General features: G+C 36.3%; 5 protein-coding genes and 1 pseudogene across 5 annotated transcripts; all 6 read right to left on the minus strand.

Annotated features, from left to right (window-relative positions):
* Nucleotides 1-334: 334 nt before the first annotated feature.
* Nucleotides 335-2,249, minus strand: LOC125870246 (1-aminocyclopropane-1-carboxylate oxidase homolog). The gene is made up of 3 exons (XM_049550629.1): nucleotides 1,465-2,249; nucleotides 1,068-1,389; nucleotides 335-808 (listed from the first exon to the last, which is right to left on the minus strand). Exons 1-3 carry the CDS (start codon nucleotides 2,010-2,012, stop codon nucleotides 551-553), a joined length of 1,128 nt encoding a protein of 375 aa, XP_049406586.1. The 5' UTR covers nucleotides 2,013-2,249; the 3' UTR covers nucleotides 335-550.
* A 671-nt stretch (nucleotides 2,250-2,920) lies between these two features.
* On the minus strand, nucleotides 2,921-4,769 carry LOC125870250 (1-aminocyclopropane-1-carboxylate oxidase homolog). The gene is made up of 3 exons (XM_049550634.1): nucleotides 4,159-4,769; nucleotides 3,397-3,718; nucleotides 2,921-3,304 (listed from the first exon to the last, which is right to left on the minus strand). Exons 1-3 carry the CDS (start codon nucleotides 4,704-4,706, stop codon nucleotides 3,053-3,055), a joined length of 1,122 nt encoding a protein of 373 aa, XP_049406591.1. The 5' UTR covers nucleotides 4,707-4,769; the 3' UTR covers nucleotides 2,921-3,052.
* Nucleotides 4,770-7,259: 2,490 nt separating this feature from the next.
* Nucleotides 7,260-19,452, minus strand: LOC125870247 (1-aminocyclopropane-1-carboxylate oxidase homolog). Its single transcript, XM_049550630.1, has 4 exons — nucleotides 18,763-19,452; nucleotides 8,443-8,606; nucleotides 7,843-8,164; nucleotides 7,260-7,745 (listed from the first exon to the last, which is right to left on the minus strand). Exons 1-4 carry the CDS (start codon nucleotides 19,144-19,146, stop codon nucleotides 7,494-7,496), a joined length of 1,122 nt encoding a protein of 373 aa, XP_049406587.1. The 5' UTR covers nucleotides 19,147-19,452; the 3' UTR covers nucleotides 7,260-7,493.
* Nucleotides 8,600-9,073, minus strand: LOC125870248 (1-aminocyclopropane-1-carboxylate oxidase homolog). The gene has a single exon (XM_049550632.1). It carries the CDS (start codon nucleotides 8,991-8,993, stop codon nucleotides 8,628-8,630), a length of 366 nt encoding a protein of 121 aa, XP_049406589.1. The 5' UTR covers nucleotides 8,994-9,073; the 3' UTR covers nucleotides 8,600-8,627.
* Nucleotides 12,768-13,346, minus strand: LOC125870249 (1-aminocyclopropane-1-carboxylate oxidase homolog). The gene is made up of 2 exons (XM_049550633.1): nucleotides 13,294-13,346; nucleotides 12,768-13,156 (listed from the first exon to the last, which is right to left on the minus strand). Exons 1-2 carry the CDS (start codon nucleotides 13,309-13,311, stop codon nucleotides 12,905-12,907), a joined length of 270 nt encoding a protein of 89 aa, XP_049406590.1. The 5' UTR covers nucleotides 13,312-13,346; the 3' UTR covers nucleotides 12,768-12,904.
* Nucleotides 19,453-19,769: 317 nt separating the features above from the next.
* LOC125870245 (1-aminocyclopropane-1-carboxylate oxidase homolog) lies at nucleotides 19,770-22,049 on the minus strand (annotated as a pseudogene).
* Between the last annotated feature and the right edge of the window lie 699 nt (nucleotides 22,050-22,748).

Consider the following 22,748-nt stretch of genomic DNA (forward strand, 5'->3'; position numbering starts at 1 on the left):
CTACTCTCCAATTGCAGAGGACAAGGAGGAAATATAAAAAAAAGGCGATCAACAAGAAACAGAATCATTTTCCAAATAAAACTAAACATATGTAGCTCAAGGAAACGGAGTTTATTCTCTTGACAAACTTAAGCCATGTAGCTTATGAAATATATTACTCCCTCCGTTTCAATTTTCTCTCTTGACACGAAGCTTAAAGAAAGAAAAGTAAACTTTTGAATCTAAAGATATGTATCAAAAACGTCCTTTAATCTTGTGGTCTTAATCATGTCATATGAAAAGTTAGAACTAAAATGTTGCCAAAAAAGAAAAGAGACATTTTTTAAAACGGATTATTATTAAAAAGGAAAGTAGGACAAACAAATTGAAACGGAAGGAGTAATAAAATAATAAGAAAAAAAAAAGATCTACTGCTAGAATATGTCATGAAGAAGAATTTGCTCTACTGATAACTTTTCCATATATGAAGCTTAAGCATAAGAATTATCTTACTATAGAAATATCACAAGATAGATTCTCTCATCCTACTTTCCAATGTGTTATTACATAGCTATGGCTGGATCTTGTAATGCAACAATGCAGAAGTTCCATCTAGACCTTTCTCGCGGAAGTAATCAGCATAGTCTTTCACTGTGGTTGTGCGATATTTTGGAGGATTATCATCTGACAACAACTCCTTAATTGGTCCATAAAGTTTGGTAGTAGGCAATGAACCAGTGTAGAAGAAGCAAGCTACTGATATTCTTGGTCCAACTTTATTTGACAATACTCTGTGCTCAACACTTATGTACTTGTCATTTGATATGAGCTGAAAAATCAAAAACCAGAATAAGAACAATTGGTCTTACTAGCAAACAAAGTTTCATATTAATTTTTCGGAAAAAGTTTCAAATATGCTCCTCCCTCTGTATGAAATATCTTAATTTTACCCTCAGTTTTACCTTTGGGCCATTCATATCATTGCCATTAGCAAATCGTAATCGCCTTTGCCCTTGACTTTAACAAAGCTCCAGTATGGATAGGTGGATGTGTAGATTTAAATTTAGAAAATGAAAAAGAATACTAACCTGCAGAAGATCTCCAATATTCACCACAAGAGCACCAGGTGTAGGATGAACATCAATCCACTGAGTTTTGTGAAGTACTTGGAGTCCTCCGATTTGATCTTGTAGAAGCACTGTGATAAAATCATTATCAGAATGTTTGTTGGTGCCTATAGTGAGTTCTGGCTGAGGGCATGCTGGATAATAATGTCCCAAAACGCGGAGCCCCTCCGAGCAATCAATATTATTGAGATGAGATGGATCAAGACCTAGACCCTCCGACAATAATTCAAACAAGGATTTTCCCAATGTCATGACATGATTAGAGAACTCCATTAGTATTTCCCTGCAGCAATTACAATAAAATTGATGAAACATGACATATCAAGAACTGAAAAAAAAAAAAAAAAACATAACATACCTATATGCTATTGGCAATTCCTCTGGACTAGGATGATTCGGAGCCATTAAACAGAAAATTGAGTCTCTCCAATTTGTAGCCGAAACAGAAGGGCTATACAAATCAAAATTACTAACATGAACCACTTTTTTGGTATTATCTCGAGTGTAATATTGTTTCTTAATATCAACATCTTGCTCAAAGAATCGTCGTGTTCCTTGCAACATTTCTTCCATGACAGATAATGGAATGCCATGATTAACCACTTGGAAGAAACCCCATGTCTCCGATGCATCTCGAACTTTGTCCACAATCTGTTTATGCTTTATTGGATCTTTATCAATGCCTTCAAGATCTATCACTGGAAAAATGAACTTTGTTTCACAACTACTTACACATTCCTCTATTTTAGTTGGCTGAACGAATATCCGAGGCACTTCAGTTATTCCAGCATCAACAATTCCTTTGACACCAGCTTTAGTATCATCAAAGGCTCTTAACTCACTCATTCTGTCATAACTTCCCTGAACTCTGGCATCAAAATCATCTGTGCTAGAGACCTTCATCATTTTTTCTCAAAATCCTTGGGCTCGTAACTCTGATGAAAAAAAGCTTCAATAGTTGAGAGGATACTTCAAATCTTACCTCAAAATTGTTAGATTTGATGAAAGAGCCATATGAACAGTCAAGCATAGTTTATTGAAAAATAGAAACTAATCTATAGTTTTATAAAAACAAGGAGTCCTCATTTTTATAGTTTAAGATTTACATTTGTACAGTCACATGACAGTTTTTTTTTTAATAAAAACGAGTTGTCCTAATTATCGTAGTTTAAGACTTAGTCTGCACACAATCACATGTACAGTTAAGGATTGTTTTACTAAAGCTCAAAATTTGTAAAGAGTTGAGCATGTGCAACCTCGACAGAAGCGAAGCTAGGATTTTAACTTTATGAGCTCTGAATTTTACAATGGAAACTTTTTAAAGTGACAATCACTAGGTTCTGGATTAATATTTGTATATATTTAATGAATTTATTAATACAAATACAATGTTTGAGCAAAATTGATATGCTAATCAATAAGATTAATGAAGTAGCAATCAATTGGAAAGTTTGGAGTACATTATATTCTAATTTCAAACGATCTAACGTAAGTTTCTTTTTTTAAAAAAAAAATTCTATCTTACATTTAAACAAAAAGTGATAAAATATAGCTAGACATAATTTCAAAAAAGTGATAAAATACAGCTAGACATAATTTCAAAAAAGTGATACAGAATTCGTAATAATTGTCATAAGATACACGTACAACACACATGTTCAGAGACTAGTTTAATAAGTAGCAAAGGAAAAATGAGAAGAAAAAAGAAGGTAACAGATAATGATGTGAACACACCAAATGGTTTGTTATCTTACATAAAATGGGACATTTGGTCATCATATAACGATGGATTACACAATACAATACAACAAAACTTAAGTAACAATACAAACAAACATTGTATTTAAAGTAACAATATGATACAATACAATAGGTAATAACCATCCAAACAAGCATCGAAAGTAAAGTTCTCAGTTCTTATCATAAATTGAATTGTTACATTAGGATTAGATCCTGTAATGTGACAATGTAGAAGTTCCATCTAGGCCTTTTTTACGGAAGTAGTCACGGTAGTCTTTCACTGTGGTTGCGCGATATTTTGGAGGATTATCTTCCGATAACAATTCAGTAATCGGTCCATAAAGCTTGGAAGATGGCATTGAACCTGTGTAGAAGAAGCATGCTACTGATATTCTTGGTCCAACTTTATTTGCCAATACTCTGTGCTCAACACTTATGTACTTGTCATTTGATATAAGCTGAAAAAAAGCAACAAAAAATTAAGCAAATGATTTCAGTGCCTCTTATTGATCGTAGTCGTATATGGTATAGAAAAACAAAGAATACTAGCCTGAAGAAGATCTCCGATGTTCACAACAAGAGCACCAGGTGTAGGAGGAACATTAACCCACTGATTCTGATGAAGCACTTGAAGTCCTCCGATATGATCTTGTAGAAGTACGGTGATAAAATCATTGTCAGAGTGTTTGTTGGTACCTATCGCGAGTTCTGGCTGAGGGCATGCTGGATAGTAATGTCCCAAAATACCTAGCCCCTCCGCGCAATCCATATCTTTGAGATGGCAACGATCGAGACCAAGACCTTCTGATAATAATTCAAGTAAGGAGAAGCCTAATTTCATCACATCCTTAGAGTACTCCATTAGTATTTCTCTGCAGTAATTTCAAGTAAAATTGATGAAATGTCACATATTGATATTTTGAAAAAATAAAGTATACTCAATTGGCTCAAATAAGGGACCAGACTTCTAGTTGAATTACTTAGTTCTCCAACAAAATCCACCAGAATTCACACTAATCATAATCAGTTGCAAGATAGCGCGTAACAATAACAACATAAGTCATGGTTTATTGTTGATTTTTGTTACAAATGAAGCTGGTTGGTTTTCTAATTCATGTTCAGAATCCCCGAAACATCTCGGTCCCAATCTTCAGACAAGTGAGGCTTTCTCAAGTAGTTGAGCACCTTCACCATCAACCGATAGGTTGAGGGTTTGAGTCACACTGGAAAGTAAGTGGAAGCACTACTGATCCTCCGTGGGATGGGAAGGGGAAAATAGAAAAAAAAGTTCATTTTCAGAATATTTACGTACCCGCATGCTGTTGGCAATTCTTGTGGACTGGGAGGATCAGGAGCCATTAAACAGAAAAGTGTGTCTCTCCAATTTGCAGCTGGAACAGAAGGGCTATACAAATCAAAATTGCTAGTATGAATCACTCTTTTCGTAGTATCTCTACTGTAATACTGTTTCTTAATCTCGACATCTTGCTCAAAAAACTGCCGTGTTCCTTGTAGCATTTCTTCCAAGACAGATGTTGGAATCCCATGATTCACCACTTGGAAGAAACCCCATGTCTCCGATGCATCTCGAACTTTGTCCACAATCTCTTTATGCTTGATTGGGTCCTCGTCGATGCCTTCAAGATCTATTACAGGGAAAATGAATTGTGTTTCATTTGTATCCGATAACTCCGTCCTGTTTTTTGGTGGTAGAATGAATATTTGAGGTATTTTAGTGATTCCAGCATCAACAAGCCCTTTGACACCAGCCTTAGTATCATCAAAGGCTTTTAATTCACTCATTTTGTCATAACTTTTCTCCACTGTGACCTGAAAATCATCAGTGCTAGAGAGTACCATCTTCTTCGTTAGAATGTTATGAACAAGAGTTCCTGAGGCCACTTAGTACCTAATGGACATGATATTATCATATTTTTATATTAAAAGTGGGAAGGTCCAACGTAAAAAAGTTGAAAGCTACTACTATTATTAAACACTATTTTTACCCTTCAATCAAACACTACTACTATTAACATTCTTATGTATTGATAATTTTCAGAATAGTGAATGTCACTTACTTGTGGTCTGGCCCTTCTCGAGACCCTACGCATTGCGGGAGCTTAGTGCACCGAAGCTACTCCTTTTTTACTCAGGTTTCCTCATTTAGTGCTCAATGAGCCATTAATTTAGACTTTTGGGCAATGGTTAGAGTTATTGTCAAAGAGCCCACTAGCATACATGCATCTTAGCATTAATTTCCTAGATGAATTCATATAATTGGAATGAATCTAGTTTACTTTTTGAACAAGAGCCACTAATTTAGACTTTTGGACCACAATTGTCACCATCAACAGTTCTTACCAACAGAAAACAAAAGAAATGAGTTAATTATTTTTAGTCCCTTTCTTTGGTTACTGTCTGAATCCACTGTCCCGCCCCACCACCACCACCACCACGAAAAAAAAGAAGAGAAGAATATGTGGATATCAGATGAGTCTGCTCTTTGTGTTTGAACTCACTCTGAGTCTGCTCTTTGTGTCTCAACATGTTCCAGGCACTGTTAACTTTTGAATTTCCCTATGCTTGTAGTCATCCACCATGGTCTGACCAATGGATACTATATGATGTAATGCTCCCCGCTTTGTCCAATTTTCATACCATACATTTGAAGTTCCTCCGTTTATTTTCCACCATATCTCATGCTCCACAACTTCTCTAACTTCTAACATCTTTTTCCAAACTTGTGATTAACCCTTTCACTATTTTAAGGTAGGAATTACCTTTCTACAGTACTTATTCCATATATAGTTTGGACCATAAAGTTATTTGCATTAGTTATACATCGGAAGAAAAAGTGTACGAAACAAGACAACCTTACCTACCACTTAGGAGGAGCAAGTACTAATAAGAGATGAATTGACATACTTTGTAAGACACTTTTAATCAAGGAGCTACCTACATTTTTATGCATGTTACAGGAGTTCTCCTTGTTGATTAACTGTCCTGATGTCTGCTCAAATCTTCTCAAAACTATCATTACGCTCTTTAGGGACTCAGTGTCAACAGAAGTAAAAATAACGGTATCATCAGCATAAGCCAAATGGTTCAGTGGATTACAAGGGTCAGCTAGAACATTTACCCACAATTTAGACGAGATGATTACAAACAGATGGCTAGGACTGAGATGCAGACCCTTTGACATGAGTCTGAATTCATTAGAAGGGTAATTTTTAGAAAAGAGGAAGGGAGAAAATAACATTTTGTAAGTATGAAATACATTCTATCAGTCATAAACCTTCTGCGCCACACTATAGTGTGAGTCTTATCAGTCACGAGTACGATCTTGCAAAGATCATAATAGTTCATGTTTCAACATCTATGAAACTTCAGCTTAAGATACATTCAATTGCTACATTACTATGATGAGATATTGAAATGCAAGATGTTGAGGATTTCTCTAGATGAGGAAAGACAAGAGGAAGGGAACATTTAGATATTTGGTCATACCTAAATAGTGGTTAGAGTACTTATTGTCGATGAGACACGCTGGCATGCACAGGTCTTAGAATAAATTACCTAAGACATGAACTAGGTAAATTCATGTACTAGGAAAGAATCTAGTTTACTTTTTCAAAACAAGAGCCACTAATTTAGATCACAATAGTCACCATCAACAGTTCATACCAACTAACTATCTATTTGAAGCCTAATAAAGCACAAGAAAGGAGTTAATCATTTTTAATGCCTTAAAGGATAAAGATATCAAATAATATCAAGAATCGTCATATGGTAACATGCTGAACTGAATCGAGAATAGAAATAGAGGAACTCCAGAATCTTTTTATTAAAACAAAGTATATGAAAAGCTGCAAGTATATATTAGCAATCATCCATGGCTAGTATAGAGAAAGTGTAACAGATAGAAATTTTATCAGAAATATTTCAAGTACTGAACTATGTGTAAATTAGAAATGCATTTATCAACATTTATGGAACTTTAATCACAGCATGTTTTATTTGATAATTGTATATCACAAGTTCAATTCTTTATTCTAATATGCATTTTGCTATGAATTTCTCCATTTCTATGACAGGAACTTGTAATGCAGCAATGCAAGAGTTCTGTCAAGGCCTTTCTCGCGAAAGTATGTTTGTTCACTGTGGTCACACATACACACACGTCACTCTATATTACGAAGAAATAAAAGCCAGACAGATAGAACAAAAAGGAATTATTTGATCCAAAGCTACATGTGGTAATTGACAATCATTTATTTGCTAACACGAATAGAAACTATGACAGACATAAAACTTTGTCAGACTGATCAGTCACGAGGACGATCTTGCAAAGATCATACTAGTTCATATTTCAACACCTTAACTTGGTTTAAGTTGGCATGTAAACACCCCAAGTTTGAGAATGCACCTCCTTAAAGGTGTCTAGATGTGTATATTCAAAGTTAAAGGTGTTCGCAAGACGCACCAGTCGCACTGAAAGTTTGGGCGTTCAATTGCCAGTGGAGGCCAAGTTAAAGTGTCCATCTATATATTAATTATGCCTTTCAACATCTATGAAGCTTCAGCAACATACACCAAAAGTTAAATTCTCGGTATACTCATCATACATTCAACTGCTATACTACTATGTTAGATCTTCAAATGCAACAATGCAGAAGTTCCATCTAAACCCTTTTTACGGAAGTAATCACTGAAGGCTTTCACTGTGGTTGCACAATACTTCGGAGGATTATCTTCTGACAACAATTCAGCAATTGGTCCATACAACTTGGAAGATGGTAATGGACCTGTACTGAAGAAGCATGCAACTGATATTCTTGGTCCAACTTTATTTGACAATACTCTGTGCTCAACACTCAAGTACTTATCATTTGATATAAGCTGAAAATGCAGCAAAAATAAAGCATATTTGGTTTCAGTTTCGAAAAAAGGTGTTATGTTCATTCTTACCGATTAGGAAATGAAAAAGAATACTAGCCTGCAGAAGATCTCCAATGTTTACCACAATAGCACCAGGTGTAGGAGGAACATCAACCCACTGATTCTGGTGAAGCACTTGGAGTCCTCCGATATCATCTTGTAGAAGCACTGTGATAAAATCATTGTCAGAATGTTTATTGGTGCCTATGGTGAGTTCTGGCTGAGGGCATGGTGGATAGTAATGGCCCACAACACCGAGCCCCTCTGCGCAATCCATATCTTCGAGATGACAACGATCAAGACCGAGACCTTCTGACAATAATCCAAGCAAGGAACAGCCCAGTTCCATCACATGCTTAGAGTAGTCCATTAGTATTCCTCTGCAGCAATTTCATAAAATTAATGAAACAGTACTTATTAATATTTAAAAGAGAAATGCTATGCTTGATTGGCTCTCAGGGACCAGACCTCTAGTTAAATTTTCTAATACAGTATCCATCAAAACTTGCATCAAGCTAAAATCATTTGCAAGGAAACAAATAACTATGACAGCATTTTCATGGTTTATTCTTGAGTTTTATCACAATATAATACATATTCAATTACTAGGTAAATAAATGAAATTGGTTGTTCGCTTATTCATATTCAGAACACATACCTACATGGTCTTGGAAATTCTTCTGGACTGGGAGGATTGGGAGCCATTGAAAAGAACAAGGAGTCTCTCCAATTTGCAGCTGGAACAGAAGGGCTATACAAATCAAAATTGCTAGTGTGAACCACCTTTTTCGTGATATCTCGAGTGTAATACTGTTTCTTAACCTCGATATCTTGCTCAAAAAACTAACGTGTTCCTTGCAGCATTGCTTCCAGGACAGATGTTGGAATTCCATGATTTACCACTTGGAAGAAACCCCATGTCTCCGATGCATCTCTAACTTTGTCCACAATCTCTTTATGCTTGATTGGGTCCTCGTCAATACCTTCAAGGTCTATCACTGGGAAAATGAACTGTTTTTCACTTGTACCTAAGGACTCCGGCCTGTTTTTTGGTGGTAGAATGAATATTTGAGGTACTTTAGTGATTCCAGCATCAACAAGCCCTTTGACACCAGCCTTAGTATCATCAAAGGCTTTTAACTCACTCATTTTGTCATAACTTTTTTGAACTGTGGCCTGAAAATCATCAGTGCTAGAGACTACCATCATCTTTGCTAGGATGTTATAAACAATAGAGTTCCTAAGGTTCTTAGAACTTAATGGGCCGCACACGATATTATAAATACTACTCTCTATGCAAAGCACTATCTTCCTATCCACAAAAAAGAAGAGGCCATTGTAACATCCGACAATTTGAAGTGGCTTAGAAGGAGCTTGAAATTTGGAAATAGTCATTTTTGAAAAAAATGACGAATCTGGAAATTTGGCTAAGTATGGAAAAAAAAAATGAATTTTTGGCCAACTTTGAGTAGTCGTAAATCCTAGCTCAGGATGAGTTAGGAGTAGTTCCAGTTATGGTTGCAAATCCCTTGGAACGATCTTTCCAACGCCACTGAGTTTACTCGATTCCGAGTTCGTATGAGCGAGTTATGCCATGTAGAAGTTGGGCAGTTGGAAAGGAAATCCGTCCGGAAATTTAAGGGCATTTTGGTCCTTTCACAAATCATTTATTTGAGCTCATATTGTTGTATTAGGATGATCTTTGGATCATTTTTGTCCCATTTTGAAAGAGAAAGAGTTAGGGTTCTTGAGATTGAAGAAGAGAAGAAGGAGAAGAAGAAGAAGAGAAGAAAGAGGAGATCTACAAGATCATTGTGGATTTTCGTCGGGGGTGATCCCTATCAAGGTATGAGAGTTCTTTTCGTGTGGGTTGATCCTTTCCCTCACACACACCAAGTTTACTCTATGATTTGAGAAAAGATTGGGGTTTGTTGTTGAAGTGTTGAAGTTGTTAGTTGTTGATGTTGTTGGTAGTGTTGTTGAAGTTATTGTTCTTTGTGAGACATGATTGGGTCGAGTATTTAAGTTGAAACTTATTGTATGTTGAGGGAATTATGATTCTAATAGTTATGACCCTTTCAAAGTTGAATCACCACCAATTCGCAGCAATTTCTGGGCTATCGATCCCCATCTACGGACCGTAGATCGATTGACGGTCCGTACTGGTCAACCGTCAATCGGGACAGAAGTTGGGTTTTTGGGGCATCGATCTACGGTCACGATCTACGGTCCGTGACCTGACCTACGGACCGTAAGTCAGGACCGTAGGTCAACACTTAGTCGTTTTCTTAAAATGAATTCTAGGGAAAAATCTCTGACGCGATCTACGGACCTGCAGTACAGACCGTAAGTCCATCTACGGTCCGTCGATGGCATCCTAAGTCCCATCTGTGTCACAGAAATCTGAAGTCTTAGCCAAGTTTTCCCCATTCCTTTTCTCACACTCTCATGCATATTCCAAAGTATTATACCTCTGTTTTATAGCTGTTTCCGACATTCTAAAGTACGTCCAAGCGTTCAAGAATCCCTCCATGACATGTGATCGAACACCTTGAATTCATAATTCCGATTCCAGGAAAGATAGTTCCAAGTCAAGTGAAGTTAGAAGTCAAGTAAAAGAGTATAGAGTATTAAGTCGAGTAAGAGTCTCAGTTTCAAGTTAAGTCATGAGTTTAAAGTTGAGTTTGTTTCTCAAAGTTATTAGGGAACTATGTATTCCCAAAGAAGTTTTAAAGAAATGTCTTTACATCTAAACAAGGTTGGAAACTGAGATTTCCAAAGAGCCTTTGGGCTAGTTTTTGAGTAATTATCTCATATCAGCAGGAATAAATATGTTTTAAAAACATAAGAGCCAGTACATTTTGGGAGTAGTATCGAGCACCGAATTGGGGGAGCGTTCAAAGAACCCACAGCCCCCATAGAACCATGTTAGCCACCATGGGTAGAAAAGGATCATACTTTTTAGATGAACCCTTTTCAGATTAGACTAGTGGATCCATTAGGCAGTTCAGGTCTTATACCTTTGGCCGAGTATAAGATGTTCTAGCAGCGTGATGTCGATCGCTGTATCATCACTATAGCTCTTATGTGATGGTTGTCGGTTAGGGAAACTCCCACAGCAGTTATTGTATTTTCATACACAGAGATTATTGTATTTTTATATACATCAGTTCATTGTATTTCTATATACCTTTCAGGCTTATTGTATCTTTGTATACACACAGAGTTTATAGCATGTTTTAAACAGTCTTTCTTTATATCGCACTTGTTTAAATTGCCTTATATTGAAAGAAGTCAGTCAGGTTGAGTTGAGTTGAGCCAGGTAAGCTATTCAGTTCTTCAAGATTTCCTTCTAGCCTTTGTTGCTTAGTTTTCCATCCTGCATACTCGTACATTCCATGTACTGATGCCAGTTGGCCTGCATCGTTTGATGATGCAGATTCAGGTACCCCAGATCAACATCCTGCTCGTCGTTGATCCAGCTGAGTACTCCAGAGTCAGTGGTGAGCCTCCTTGCAATCCGGAGGACTCGATTATTTTGGTGTTCTTTGCTTTATTAGGATATTGCGGGGTCTGTCCCAACATCCATCTCAGTATTTTAGAGGCTTCATAGACAGACAGTCAGTCAGTTAGTTTTGAGTCTCTCATCTATATATATATGTAAATATTCTATTTTGAGATTCGAGTTGCCTTTATGGCCATTATTTTTATAAGTTAAGTTGTTTTGTAATATTGCATTGCATTGAGTTATTCTGTTGAGGTTTCCGCTGAGTTAAGAAAGCCAGGCCAAGGGTTCGCTTGGGGCCAGAAATGGTCTCCGGGTGCCGGTCCCGCCCAGGGTGTAGGCTCGGGGCGTGACAGCCATAAACAAGTAGACCTTCATGATAAGCTTTAACTTGTTTTAGTCCCTTTCACTAGTCATTGTCTGAACCCACTGTCACTCTTCACCACACACATATCCCAAAAATAGAAGGTAGACAACCAGAACAAAACAAAGCATTCATCATTCTTATATAATCGTGTTAAAAAAAAATTAGCCGTAGGAATAATATCCACGACAAATAACAAGAACAAGAGAGTAACAAGGCACCAAGTCCTTTAGCGCGGAAAACATAATACCCGAGTCGAGCAACATAATGCCACTATAGTGAGAAATTGAATACTTTGTAATCTCAAAAGACTACTACAAATTTAAAAGAATTGACCTTCTTTTATTCCTCACACCTTTCTAAAATACTACTCTCCCATTCTATTTTTTCTCACAGACTATTTTCTTACATTGTATATGTGGATTACTCTCTTGGTCAATATTGATTCTCACTATCTTTTCAGTGTGTTTTGAAGTGAAAGAACTCCTTGGAAAAAAATTAAAGCCCAAGTACATACAAGAAAGTGGACTACATAGAGTTTCCATCACATATTGGTCCTTTGGCCTCAAGCAAAATATTGGCAGCCAAGTCTTCTATGCAAATAGGCTTATGCCTATATATGGGTATAGACCCCAGAAATTGTAGTTATGGAGCTAGTTAGGCAAAAGATATTAATGACTTTGAATCACCAAAATATTTAAGAATATAGCATATATGACCATGTGAGTTTGTTTTCTCAAACAATAGTCTAATTATTTAGACATAATACATAAATATATCTTTTTACTTGGCTTCAACTGACATCTATGCCCTCCAACTTTAGTTGTGCACAAGTAAGCACTTAAACTTGTATAAAACTGAACAAGCAGACCCACGTGTCCTACGTGGCATAACACACGCAGAACAAAAAATTGTCATGTAGACGTCATGTAGGATGAATGTGTCTATTTGTTCAATTTTATACAAGTTTAAGTGTCTACTTGTGCACAACCACATTTAGAGGGCATAGATGTAAGTTTATGTCAAGTTAAAGGGTATATTTGTGTATGCCAATTATTGAATATGAAATTGCCAAATAGTGATATGCTGAACTGAATTTAGAAAAGAAATAGATGAACTCCAGTATCCTTTTAATTGACAATCATTTATTTGATGAACATAAACAGTTCATGTTTCACCATCTTATCTTAAGATACATCAAAAGTTAAACTCTCAGTTTTCATCATAAACTCAATTATTACATCACTATGATTAGATCTTGTAATGCAACAGTGCAGAAGTTCCATCTAGACCCTTTTTACGGTAATAACCAGTGTGGTCGTTCACTGTGGTTGAGCGATATTTTGGAGGATTATCTTCTGACAACAATTCAGTAATTGGTCCATAAAGATTGGAAGATGGCAATGGACCTGTACCAAAGAAGCATGCAACTGATATTCTTGAACTTAGTTTATTTGTCAATACTCTGTGTTCAACACTTATGTACTTGTCATTTGATACAAGCTGAAACAAAAGCAGCAACAATTAGCACAACTAGTAATCTGTACCAAATAATGTGTTATACATCGAGTAGATATAATATTCAGAAAGGAAAACAATACTAGCCTATAGAAGATCTCCAATGTTCACGACAATAGCACCAGGCGTTGGAGGAACATCAACCCACTAATTCTGGTGAAGCACTTGAAGTCCTCCGATAAGATCTTGTAGAAGCACGGTGATAAAACCATTATCAGTATGCTTACTGGTGCCCATGGTGAGTTCTGGCTGAGGACATGCTGGATAGTAATGGCCCAAAACAGCGAGCCCCTCAGCGCAACCGATATCATTGAGATGAGATGGATTGAGACCTAGACCCTCGGACAATAATTCAAACACTGATTTTCCCAATTTCATGATATGATCAGAGAACTCTATTAGTATTTTCCTACAGAAATTTCAGTAAACTCGTGAAACAGTGGGTTATCATAAAACTGACATAAAATCCAGTTTTCTAATTTTTCCTAACAATATCCACCAAAATTATTGTAAAGATATGACACCTGGACATAACTATCGACATTAGCATTGTTAGCATGATAGACAACTAAATGATTGTATATATTAATATAATTATATAGTGATATAAATTAGCATGATCATATACATTTGTTGTAGAATCATATGAATAAATATTGTGATAGAATAGCTGATTTGGAGGGATAGCAAGGCAGATTTAGACGGATTCAATGGCAGATTTGTATAGATAGAATAGCTGATCTTCAGGGATAGGAATGGCGGATCTTGAGGGATGTGTTATCTTTATTTTCTCTATATAATGGAAAGACTCTCTCACTTTGAGGGGAATTCAGCTGAAAATTGACATGGTATTAGAGCCTTCTCTTGGCTGTCTTGTTTCATAGAGTCATCTGTGGTTCCTTTTAATTTTTTTTTGAAAATCTTGGTTTTTGGCTACCTCCTGGGAATTTTGTTCTTGGTCATTCTAGTTGCTTTCTTGAGTCTTTGTAGTTTTATAGCTATTCAAAAGCATGAATTCACATCACTTTGAATCCTTCAGTGTTCGTTTCACTGGAAAAAAATGTTCTTCTTGGGAGTTTCAATTTCAGTTGTTTGTCACCGGCAAAGAACTATGGGGCCATATAGATGGAAGCGATCCTGCTCCTACTGATGTAACAAAGCTAGGTGAATGGAAGATTAAAGATGCTCAGGTGATGACATGGATTCTAGGGTCAATTGACCCTCTTATTATTCTTAATCTCAGGTTGTACAAGACAGCTAAGGCCATGTGGGATTACTTACAAAAGGTTTACAACCAAGATAATAGTGCAAGACGCTCTCAGTTGGAGTATGAAATTGCTAATTACTCTCAAAGAGGTCTTACTATTCAAGATTATTTTTCTGGATTTCAAAACTTATGGGCTGAATTTACAGATATTGTCTATGCCAAAATACCTATTGAATCCCTATCAGTGATTTAGGCAGTTCATGAGCAAAGCAAGCGAGACCAATTCTTGATGAAATTACGCTCCGACTTTGAGAGTGTTCGCTCTAACTTGATGAATCGTGACCCGTCTCCCTCTTTGGATGTTTGCTTTAGGGAATTACTTCGTGAAGAGCAACGTCTTGTCACACAAAATACTTTTAAGAAAGAAAATGATGTCACTATTGCATTTGCTGCTCAAGGTAAAGGAAAGGGCAGGGATATGAGTAGAACTCAATGCTACAGTTGCAAGGAATATGGTCATATTGCTAGCAATTGTAGCAAAAAGTTCTGTAATTATTGTAAACAACAAGGACACATTATCAAAGAGTGTCCCACGCGCCCTCAAAATCGTAGGATCAATGCTTTTCAAGCTAGGATAAATGGTTCCACTGATGATAACTCATCTTCAGGACAAGTTCTTACTCCTGAAATGGTACAACAAATGATCGTGTCAGCCTTTTCAGCATTGGGATTACAAGGTAATGATGTTACATCTAATTTTTGGATTGTTGATTCAGGCGCTTCCAATCATATGACCAACTCAACGAGCATCCTAAAAAATGTTCGTAAGTATCAAGGTCCATCACAAATACAGAATGCCAATGGTAGTAATTTACCCATTACCAAGGTTGGGGACATTACTCCAACTTTCAAGAATGTTTTTGTTTCACCAAAGCTCTCAACTAGTCTTATTTCAGTTGGACAATTGGTAGATAACAATTGTGATGTGAATTTTTCTCGTAATGGTTATCTTGTGCAGGATCAGGTGTCGGGGACGATAATCGCGAAGAGGCCTAAAGTTGGACGATTGTTCCCTATACATTTTTCCATTCCTCCTGTTCTATCTTTTGCTTGTACTTCTACTGCTAGTAAAACTGAGGTTTGGCATAAGCGTCTAGGACATCCAAATTCTGTTGTGTTGTCTCATTTATCAAATTCTGGTTTATTGGGAAATAAAAATAAATTTTCAGTTGCTTCCATTGATTGTTCTACTTGTAAATTAGGCAAAAGTAAAACTCTTCCTTTTCCTAATTTTGGTAGTCGTGCTACAAAGTGTTTTGATGTCATTCATAGTAATGTTTGGGGCATTTCACCAATTATTTCTCATGCTCATTTCAAATACTTTGTGACATTCATAGATGATTATAGTCGGTTTACATGGGTGTATTTTCTTCGATCCAAATCTGAGGTATTTTCCATGTTCAAGACATTTTTGGCTTACATTGAGACTCAATTTTCTACATGCATCAAATTATTAAGATCTGATTCTGGTGGAGAATATATGTCTTATGAATTCAAAAAATTCTTGCTTGACAAAGGGATTGTCTCACAACACTCTTGCCTATATACACCACAACAAAATGGAGTTGCTGAACGAAAAAATCAGCATCTTTTAGATGTCACTCGTACTTTATTGATTGAATCATCTGTACCATCTAAATATTGGGTGGAAGCTTTGTCTACTGCTGTCTATTTAATTAATAGATTGCCATCTAAAGTGCTAAATCATGAGTCTCCATATTTTCGTCTTTATTACCAAAATCCTAACTATAGTGATTTTCATACATTTGGTTGTGTTTGTTTTGTGCATTTGCCTCCTTCGCAACGCAGTAAACTTTCTGTACAATCTACTAAATGTGCTTTTATGGGTTATAGTACTTCACAAAAAGGTTTTATTTGTTATGATCCATGTTCTCACAAATTTCGTATTTCTAGAAATGTTGTTTTCTTTGAGAATCAGTATTTATTTCCTACGATTGTAGATTCATCTTCTGTTTCTCCCCTTCTTCCTACTTTTGAGGATTTATCATTTTCTTTTAAGAGGTTCAAACCTGGATTTGTATATGAACGACGTCGGCCAACTTTACCCTATCCCGACACTGATCTGCCGCCTGAAACTGCACCACAACTAGAATCTGAGAATTCTTCAAGATCTGGTCCTCTTAAGCCTACTCGGCGATCTACAAGAGTATCTCGTACTCCCAATTGGTATGGCTTTTCCTCTACTTTATCCAACATATCTGTTCCATCTTGTTACTCACAAGCTTCCAAGCATGAATGTTGGCAGAAAGCAATGGAGGAAGAACATTTGGCTCTTAAAGAAAATGACACATGGGACATTGTTTCATGTCCTTCAAATGTCCGCCTTATTGGATGTAAGTGGGTTTATTCAATTAAACTTCATTCTGATGGAACTCTTGATCGGTACAAAGCTCGATTGGTTGTTCTTGGTAACAGACAAGAGTATAGAGTGGACTATGAGGAGACTTTTGCACCCGTTGCCAAAATGACTACGGTACGAACTATTATTGCCATTGTTGTTTCACAAAACTGGTCTCTTTATCAAATGGATGTCAAAAATGCTTTTCTCCATGGTGATCTTAAAGAAGATATTTATATGAAATCTCCACCTGGTTTGTTCTCATCGCCTACATCAGATGTATGCAAGTTGAAGCGGTCTTTGTATGGATTAAAACAAGCTCCAAGAGCTTGGTTTGATAAGTTCCGGTCTACTTTGCTACAATTTTCTTTTGAGCAGAGCAAATATGACTCATCTTGTTTCTTCGGAAAACATCTACAGGTTGTGTTCTTCTTTTGGTGTATGTAGATGACATTATTATCACAGGAACTGATTCTTCACTAATCACTTGCCTCCAACAGCTGCTTAAAGATTCTTTTCGTATGAAAAATCTTGGCACTCTTACTTATTTTTTGGGTTTGGAAGTTCATAATGTTGCTTCAGGTGTATTTCTAAACCAACACAAATATACTCAAGATCTGATTTCTTTGGCTGGTCTTCAAGTTTCCTCCTCCGTAGATACTCCACTGGAAATGAATGTCAAGTATCGTCATGAGGAAGGCAATCTTCTTCCTGATCCAACTATATTTCGACAATTAGTTGGGAGTCTAAATTACCTTACTATTACTCGGCCTGATATCTCTTTTGCAGTTCAACAAGTTAGTCAATTTATGCAAGCTCCCCGTCATCTCCACTTGGTGGCTGTTCGTCGCATCATTCGGTACCTTCTAGGAACATCTACTCGTGGATTGTTCTTTCCAAGTGGTTCTCCTATTCGTCTTAATGCTTTTAGTGATTCTGAATGGGCGGGATGTCCTGATACTCGTCGTTCAGTCTCTGGTTGGTGCATGTTTCTTGGAGAGTCATTGATATCTTGGAAGAGTAAAAAGCAAGATCGTGTGTCAAAATCTTCAACAGAGGCTGAATATTGATCCATGTCTACTGCTTGCTCCGAGGTTGTATGGCTTCGTGGATTACTTGCTGAGATTGGATTTCCCCAATCTCATCCTACTCCTCTCCACGCTGACAATACAAGTGCTATTTAGATTGCTACTAATCCAGTTTTTCATGAGAGGACCAAACACATCAAAGTGGATTGTCATTATATACGAGAAGCTGTAGATAAAGGAGTCATTACTCTTCCACATGTGTCCAGTGATCTTCAAATAGCTGATGCGTTTACAAAATCCATGGCACGGCAACGCCATCAATTTCTAGTAGGCAAATTGATGCTTCTTGATCCACCAGCATCAATTTGAGGGGGGATGTTAGCATGATAGACAACTAAATGATTGTATATATTAATATAATTATATAGTGATATAAATTAGCATGATCATATACATTTGTTGTAGAATCATATGAATAAATATTGTGATAGAATAGCTGATTTGGAGGGATAGCAAGGCAGATTTAGACGGATTCAATGGCAGATTTGTATAGATAGAATAGCTGATCTTTAGGGATAGGAATGGCGGATCTTTAGGGATGTGTAATCTTTATTTTCTCTATATAATGGAAAGACTCTCTCACTTTGAGGGGCATTCAACTGAAAATTGACAAGCATGACTTATTCTTGATTTTTGTCACAACATAATACATATTTAGTTACTAGGTAAAAAAATGAAGTTTGTTATTTTTCTAATTAATGTTTAGAACATACCTGCATGCTGCTGGAAATTCTTCTGGACTAGGAGGATTAGGAGCCATTAAACAGAAAAGTGTGTCTCTCCAATTTGCAGCTGGAACAGAAGGGCCATACAAATCAAAATTGCAAGAATGAACCACCTTTTTCGTGATATCTTGAGTGTAATACTGATTCTTAACCTCAATATCTTGCTCAAAAAACATTCGTGCTCCTTGCAACATTTCTTCCAGGACAGATACTGGAATGCCATGATTAACTACTTGGAAGAAACCCCATGTCTCTGACGCATCTCGAACTTTGTCCACAATCTCTTTATGCTTGATTGGATCCTTAGAAATGCCTTCAAGGTCTATCACTGGAAAAATGAACTGTGTTTCACATGTATCCGAGGACTCCGGTCTGTCTTTTGGTGGTAGCATGAATATTCGAGGCACCTTAGTGATTCCAGCATCAACAAGCCCTTTGATACCTGCCTTTGTATCATCAAAGGCTTTTAACTCACTCATTTTGTCATAACTTTTCTGAATTGTGGTCTGAAAATCATCGGTGCTAGAGATTGCCATCTTCTTTGCTAGAGTGTTGTAAACAAGTAGAATACCTGAGGTTCTTAGAAACTCATTGGCTGCACGGGATACTAAAAGTACTACTCACTATGCAAAACATTTATAATCTTCCCCATCCGGCAATAATAGAGCCTGCAGACTAGGAAATAGTCATGATAAAATTTAAAGGGCTAATTAATTTTTACTTCAAAAAAGAAGATTTGTCAAACTGAGGACCACAGAGGAAGAGAACATTTGGATATCTCTTCTTACCACATAATGATTAGAGTTGATTTGTCAAGGAGATACTAACTTAGACTCCCGGATACTTGTAATTTTGACCACAAAACAGAGAAGTTAAATTACTTTTTAATCCTTATGAGGATATTAGAAGATATAGTGGTTGCTTATGTAAGGTAGATAAGCCAAAGAAAACAAATTGTGGTCATGGAACTAGTTCCCATTGATAGTATACACAACACGTTAATGACTACGAATAACCAAAATATTCAAGAATACAGGCTAGCACATGTGACTAAATGAGTTTGTTTTCTCAAAACATTGAATATGAAATTAAAGGCATCCTATGCACTTTTATCACCATGACTAACTCTGAGAAATGAGAATCGCCGAATGGTGACATGCTGAATTCAATCTCGAAAGAAATAGATGGAATCCAATATCGGGCGATCATCAAAGCCTGATGTGAATTCCACTTGCTACAGAATATCTTATTAGCTAATTGTACATCACATGTTCAATTTCACAGCTTTGATATGCATTACACTAAATTACTCCAATTTTAGGACAGGATCTTGTAATCCAGCAGTGTAGAAGTTCCATCAAAGCCTTTCTTGCGGAAGTAGTCAGTATATTCCTTCACTGTGGTTGCACGATACTTTGGCGGATTACATTCTGATAACAATTCCTTAATTGGTCCATAAATCCTTGGAGAGGGAAACGCACCAGTGCTGAAGAAACATGGCACTGATATTCTTGGACCTACTTTGTTTGACAATACTCTGTGCTCAACACTTATATACTTGTCATTTGATATGAGCTGAAATCAGACAAAGCAAAACTTTATCTCAGTACCAAAACACACTATATGGATTAAGATTATCAGTCTAATTAAGAATGTGAGTTCATTTGTGTGACCGTTTTAGCTAACAGTTTAAGTTTTCAGATAATATGATCACACAATTCAACATCTCACTGCCACCAATTATGAAAAAAGAACTCGTGCTTGGCCTAATCCAGATCGCACACGAAAAGGCATGTTGAAGATATAGTTAAGTAAATAAAAGTACAACTCTCTCTCACAGCTTAAGTTTTTAGGAAACGAATGCTAACCTGTAACAGATCTCCAATATTCACCACTAGAGCACCAGGTGTAGGAGGAACATCAATCCACTGATTTTGGTGATGGACTTGGAGACCTCCTATATCATCTTGTAGAAGCACTGTGATAAAAACACAGTCCGAATGCTGTCTGGTGCCTATGGTGAGTTCTGGCTGAGGACATGCTGGATAGTAATGTTGGGCAATAGATAGCCCCTCAGCACAGTTCATATCTTTAAGATGACAAGGATTGAGACCGAGACCCTCGGACAATAATTCGAATAATGAGTAGCCCAATTTCATCATCTTCTTAGAGAATTCAATCAAAATCTCCCTGCAGTTTTGGGTAATAAAAATTTAAAACTGCAGAATGCAAATTAGTCTGGTCAATTGGCTATCAGAAGCTTTGACTTCCTGTTAAATTTGTTACCAACAGTTTATCATGATTTATTCTTAATTTTTGTTACATTGAACATATCTATTTACTGGAAAAGTAAGTAAAATTTGTCTGGCCTTCCGTGGAAGGCATAATACATAAACAGGCACTCAAACTTGACCTCGGCTGGGAAGTAGGCACTCCAACTTCAAGAGTACATATCTAAACATCTCAAATTGGTTTTGACTAGCAATTAAACATTCCAACTCGTCCCCACTATGTCTTGTCGACAGATGCTGAAGTGACACATAAATTTTGGAGGTGTCTAGATGATCATTTTTTTAAGTTGGAGTATTCAACTAACACAGTAAAGACGAGTTGAGGTGTTTAGATGTGCATACTCAAAGTTGAAGTGTTTACTTACCGGCCAAGTTTGAGTGTTTTTGTGAAAATAATGTGTTCTTTCAGGTGCAAGTCAGAACATACCTGCATGCTGCTGGAAATTCCTCTGGACTAGGAGGATTAGGACACATAAAACAGTAAAGTGAGTCTCTCCAGCTTGCTGCTGGAACAGAGGGGCTAAACAAATCAAAATTGCTAACATGTGCTACTTTCTTCATAGTATCTCGAGTATAATATTGTTTCTTTATCTCCACATCTTGCTCGAAAAATCTTCATGCTCCTTGCAACATTTCTTCAAGGACAGGTAATGGAATGCCATGATTGACCACTTGAAAAAATCCCCATGTCTCCGATGCATCTCGAACTTTGTCAACAATCTCTTTATGCCTCATTGGATTATCAATGCCTTCAAGATCTATTACTGGAAAAACAAACTCCTTCTCAGTAAAGCCTGAGGAGTTATGTATGCTTTCTCGTGGATGAACGAATATCCGAGGCACTTCAGTACTATTTCCATCATCAACTAGCCCTTTGACACCAGCTTTTGTGTCATCAAAGGCTTTTAATTCACTATGTTTATCATAATTTGGTTGTAATGTAGCCTGAAATTCTTCATTCCTGGAGAAAACCATCTTTTCTTCTACTTTTTCCATATTATTGTAAATACAAAGTTACTTACTTCACTTATGAGATTATAAGAATGGATGGACAAAATTTGAATGTCAGTATAATGGCGGAGTCAAAATTTTTACTAAGAGCTTCAGAATATGAAGAAGTAAATACAAGAAGAAGTCGAAAGAAATTCAACAGCTATTCCGCCCCCTATCTTGGGAGAATTATGTCCACTCTTTTGGAAGATAAGGACACTTCATCCAGCTGGAAAACACCTCAATAAAGCTAAGATAAGTTTTTATTAAAAAAATATAAGAATGTACATTTATAAAAAAAATAAAAAGGACCAATACTTCTTTTTTTGTGTTTCTTTGGCTCCAATTATTGAGATGTTGAATAAGAAATTAATAAATTCTTCTAAAAATAAAGAAACCTCTTATTTCTTTATGCTTACTCGGATGTTTTTGGAATAACTTTTTTTGTGTTTATTTATTAAATACTAAAAATTAAGTAAGGAACACACTTTATTATTTAAGAAAATATTTTCCTTCATACTAAACACATGGTAAATAAACAGCAAATATAGTTCTCCCTTTGTCCTAGTTTATGCATGTGCTACCGTTTGACTTAACACAAAGTTTAACGAAAAAAGAAAGATTTTTAAAAAGCTTGATTTAAAATAAATCTTAGACATTTGTATGATATAAATCATCTCAGAAGATAAAAAGGAAATTTTAAAATTAAATTATTTCTAATTAAAGAAAAATGACATTTATTCAAATAAACTAAAAAAAAATTATGTCACGTTAATAAGACATAAGGAGCATTATTTTGTGTTTTGATCGTTTTCATTTATTTATTTTATAAAAAGTTAGGTGTTTGGACAAGGGGA

Source organism: Solanum stenotomum, chromosome 7 (genome assembly GCF_019186545.1).
Source record: "Solanum stenotomum isolate F172 chromosome 7, ASM1918654v1, whole genome shotgun sequence".
NCBI lineage: Eukaryota > Viridiplantae > Streptophyta > Magnoliopsida > Solanales > Solanaceae > Solanum > Solanum stenotomum.